The 4,615-nt window shown below is 62.4% G+C and overlaps 2 protein-coding genes across 2 annotated transcripts in view; both read left to right on the forward strand.

Annotated features, from left to right (window-relative positions):
• TMEM82 (transmembrane protein 82) overlaps positions 1-665 on the forward strand; it is a 2,888-nt gene extending 2,223 nt beyond the window's left edge. The window contains exons 5-6 of the mRNA XM_010577496.1: positions 309-496; positions 603-665. Coding sequence (XP_010575798.1) covers positions 309-496; positions 603-665 — 251 coding nt within the window. The remainder of the gene's footprint in view (positions 1-308; positions 497-602) is intronic.
• A 3,605-nt stretch (positions 666-4,270) lies between these two features.
• FBLIM1 (filamin binding LIM protein 1) overlaps positions 4,271-4,615 on the forward strand; it is a 2,172-nt gene continuing 1,827 nt past the window's right edge. Inside the window, 1 exon segment of the mRNA XM_010577211.1 lies at positions 4,271-4,452. Within this exon segment, the coding sequence (XP_010575513.1) occupies positions 4,271-4,452 (182 nt within the window).

The following is a 4,615-nucleotide window of genomic DNA, read 5'->3' on the forward strand; positions in this document are numbered from 1 at the left end:
TTTGGGGGGGGGTTATGCCCTGGTATGGAGCATCCTGGGGCTGTATGGGGGCTGTATGGAGCATCCTGGGGCTGCATGGGAGGATAAGAGGCCAGCTGGGGTTGTAGAGGGGCTATATGGGGCATTCTAGGGGTATATGGGGCTGTATGGGGGCAGAGGGGACATCCTGGGGCTGTATAGGGTCACCTGGAGCTATATGCGAAGCCACCCCGTAGCATCCCTGAAATCCATGGTGTCCCCTGGTTGTGGGGCTGGGGAGGGGACGGGGCCCCCCCCATGGTGGCCACCCCAACACCATGTCCTTGCAGAGGAGACGCGGCAGAGCACTGGCAGGCGGCCGGTTTACCAGACGGTGCTGGTACGAATGGGCGGCCTCTTCATCCTCCTCCTTACGGTCGGCCGTTGGACTGATGTCCTCCATGTCCTCGTCTCGCTGCTGGGAGAGCTCTGGTGCCTGCTCCACGCTGGCGTCATGCTGGAGGCATGCCGGCGGCAGGTGAGATGGGGTCACCTCCCCGCCAGGATGTTGGGGTGAGGAGCTGGCAGCAGCCCTGAGGCCACAGTGAGGGGCCTTTCTGCTTCTCTTCTTCCATCTCCTGTAGGATTTCGGCCAGCAGTCTCGGCTGGATAGGCGGTTGGGATCGAGATCAGAGGAGACGTCCTGATAAGCTGCGGGGTGTAACCAGGCATCAGAAACTCAGGGTGGCTTCACTTGGCTCCCCGAAACGCGGGCACCCCCCAAATTCTCCCCATCACAGATCCCCCATGGGGACAAAGGAAAAAGGGCTCCTAGAAGATGCTCGACCCCATCCCACAGGGTGGGGGAGGTTGGGGGGACATTCACATGGCCCCTGGTTCTTGGGGGGACCCCGTGATGCTGCGGCAGTGGTAGGGGTTTGCTCTCTGGTCCCACCGAGGACGTGGGATGCTGGCAGATGTCCCTGTCTTCGGTGGCTGCAGGGCTACACTGTCACAGCGCAGGGGCCTCTGGGGACTTATAAACCTCAGAAAATAAAGGGTTTTTTTCAGCAAAATCCGTGGGCAGAGCGAGCTGGGGTCCTGTTGTGCTGGAGAGGGACTCGGAGATGGCTGCAGTGCAGCTTTTTGGAGGAGGTGGGTGGTGCAGTTCCTCCCCAGGAAGGGAAACTGAGGCAGGGAGGGAGTGACCATCTGGCTGAGACATGCCTCTGTGCCTCAGTTTCCCCACCTGGCTGCAACTGGCTGTGCCATGCCATGGGACAACAGGCCCTGCGCAGGTGGGGTGCAATTTGGGGAGGGAGGGAGGCCCCAGAGGTGGCTGCTTGCCTGAGCAAGAACCTGCAGCCCCTGGAGGGGGGGAGCAGGAGAGGGGCTGGGGCAGTGTGGGGCATCCTGGGGCTGTGTGGGGGCACATGGGAGGATAGGGGGTATGTGGAGGCAGTGTGGGGCATCGTGGGGGTGTATGGAGCTGTATGGGGCATCCTGGGGGTGTATGGGGGCTCAGGGGGCCACCTGAGGCTGTATAGGGGCACATAGGCGTTCTGGGGGTGTATGGGGTGGTACATGGGGCACCCTGGGGATGCTGGGGGCCATCCAGGGCTGTATGGGGAACACTGGGGACATGGGGCACCCAGAGGGTGCCTGGGGTAATCACAGGGGTCCATGGGATAACCTGGGGGGTGTGAGAGCACGGATCATCTCAGAGCACATAGGGGGACCCGAGGGGCCATGGGTCACCCTGGGATGCATGTGGCAGCCAGAGGGTTCAGAGGGCTCCCTGAGGCTGTATGGGGCACCCTGAGGTCCCATGGAGCACCCTGAGGTCCCATGGAGCACCCTGGGGTGCATGGGGCAGTCAGAGGGGCCCACGGGGCACCCCAGGGTGCACAGGGCACCCTAAGAACATACCGGGCATCCTAGGAGGGGTGCATGGGGCACCCTAAGGACATGTGCCCCCCCACCCCACCCGAGGCCGTGGGGCAGGGAGGGGGGAGGAGGAAGGGAGGAGGAGGAGGAGGGAGGAAGGGGCGGTGATGCCGGGTGGCTCTGCCTCCCCGCTGCCCCCGCCGCGCCGGGCAGGGCGCGCCCGCGGAGCGCACGGAGGGACCCGCACCGGCTCCCCAGGTAGGGGACGGGGACGGGGACAGGGCCACCCCTCGAGGGGCAAAGCGGGGTTGCAGGGCCCCCCCCACCCCGGGCAGGCGACCCCCCGCCCGGTAGGGGACCTACATCCCTCAAGGTAGGACCCCCCTCTCCCCCCAGGTAGGGGACAGGGGCCACCCCCAGGTAGGGGACAGGGGACACCCCAGGTAATGGGATAAGGACCGCAGAGCCGTCCTGGGATGGGACAAGGGGACCAAGAGCCACCCCCAGGTATGGGGCGGGGGACATCCCCACGTAGGGGATTGGGGACACCCCCAGGTAGGGGATGGGGGGCTCCCAGGTTGGGGGGGGACACGGTGGGGCCACCGGCCACATAGGGGACAGGGCATCCCCAGGTAGGGGACGGTGGTCTGCGGGGCTACCCGGTGGGAGATAGGGGATTGCGGGGGGGCTGCAAGGCCACCCCCCAGGTAAGGGACAAGGGGACAGCAGGGACACTCAGGGAAGGGACAAGGGGACTCCAAGGGCTGTGACCCCCCCGCCCGTCCCTTCTCCCTCGGGCATCCTCAAAGCGCTCTCCAAGAGGTCCCCAGCGCAGGGAACAGAGTTGGGGGACAGTTGTAGGAGGGCAATGCCCCATCCCAATTTTGGGGGGCATGTGGGGGTGCCCCATAAGTGGCCCTATCCCCGTTGGTCCCAGCTGGGCTCCCACCCCAGGAGATTTTGGGGCGATGCTTGTGGGAAACCAGGGGGGCCCTTCCCAACGTGGCCTCGGCCATCCCAAAACAGTATGGAGCTACGGGGGGGGGGGCAGACATATCCCCCCCAAAAAAGGGAGGGGGGTGAACCCCATTAATGCACCCCTCAAGCCTTAACCACCTGAATGGCCCCCGGCTTGGGGGGGGGGAACTGGGGGGTGCCGCGATGGGGCCGCTGGGATCCCGTCAGCCTCGGCACAAAGAGGAATGCGATGAGCACATGGTTCCTATTAGCCCTGGAGATTTTTTTTTTCTTTTTCGGGTTGTTTTTTTATGATTATTACTCCCCACCACCACCACCTATTTTCTGCAGCTCAGCCGGGGAGGAGGAAAACCGGCAGCTCCCGCGGGCGAGGATTTGAGCAGCCGGGCAAAGGCTGGCAGCGCTGGAGCCCGTTTGGGGTTTTGCCGGCGGGGAGGGAGGGAAGGAGGGAGCGAATCTGCTCAGGGTTTTTTCCTATTTAATCCCTTCCCCTGCTTGAGTCAGAGGCTGAAATCACCAGCGTGCACATCCTGAAGCTTATCCCCCACCACGGGGGGACCGGCTGCCCCTGAAAGGATGCACTGACGTCTTTGAGCGGGATTTTTGGGGGAGCAGAGCCACCCCGCACCAGGGCATGAGACCGGGCAACTCGTCACACAGGTATTTTTCAGGCCGCCGATTAATCTCGAGGATGAATCCTGCTTCACTGGCACGGCACCCCGGCTAAAGCCTCGGGGTTCCCCCTTCCTCCAAACCATCCCGTCTGGGAAGGGGAAGCTTCGCCCCGGCTGCTTTTCCCGTTGGGAAGCTGAATAAACAGTCTTTTCCTTCCCAAGCGGGGTTTATCAGGGTCAGGCGCATCCTGCCTGCACCACCAGGCGATGCTCGGGGGCCGTTTCGGTGACGGGGATGTGGTGATTTGTAACATCGTGCCTTGGTTTCCCCATCTGCAAAAATAAAGGGGGGATGCCTTGAGCTGGAAGTGATTAGCGGGGCAATGGGGAGCTAGGGGACCTAGAAACACTCCAAAAAAGGATTTGCAAAAGCAGATTCATTGCAACCCCATTTTTAAGGGGAAAGGTGGGTTTTTTCTGCTGCCTGCAGGAAGTTTAATCGCAGGTGGGGGCAATAAGAGGAAATAAAGGGGGTTAAGATGCTTACAAAAGGGTGGGGTTTGGCCACAGAGGCATGAAAATGGGAGATTTTGGCTGCTGCTTTGCTGGGACCCTTTACCCTGTGTCGTCCCAGGCATGAGACCATTTATTGCTGTGACGTGGGACAGGCACACTCGTTCCTTCTCCCTTTCCGGGAGGGTGAGGAGGGAGGCGGGTTGAGGCCGAAGGGCAGTGTGGCTGCGGGAGCTGCCGGTGCGCCCGTGGGTTTTGCTCTCTTTTATCTTATTTTCCCTAAAACCGAACCCAGATCTGGCCCCTCTATGGCTTCAGCGATGCTGCCAGGGAAAGCGGAGAAGAGGATCGCTTCATCAGTCTTCATCACCCTGGTGCCACCGCGGAGGGAGGTGGTCACCAAGGAGAAAACCCAAAGAGAGCCCCAGCCGGACAGTGTCGAGGTCCCAGGCAGACCTCACCCCCAGAACCCACCGCCGCAGCCCCCCACATTGCCCAATGGAGGTGAGGGGCGTCCGCAGGGGGCTGCAAGTGGTGTTGGGAGGATGATGATGGTGCTGGGGATGCTGCGGAGATGCTTTCCTAAAGGATGCGTATGCAGGCAGGGAGGGATGGGGTTTTTTTGGGGGGGGGGGGGGGGTTTTTCCGCCACTCTCCGCCCCCCC

This window comes from Haliaeetus leucocephalus, unplaced genomic scaffold, assembly GCF_000737465.1.
Source record: "Haliaeetus leucocephalus isolate CR32 unplaced genomic scaffold, Haliaeetus_leucocephalus-4.0 Scaffold556, whole genome shotgun sequence".
Taxonomy (NCBI): Eukaryota; Metazoa; Chordata; class Aves; order Accipitriformes; family Accipitridae; genus Haliaeetus; species Haliaeetus leucocephalus.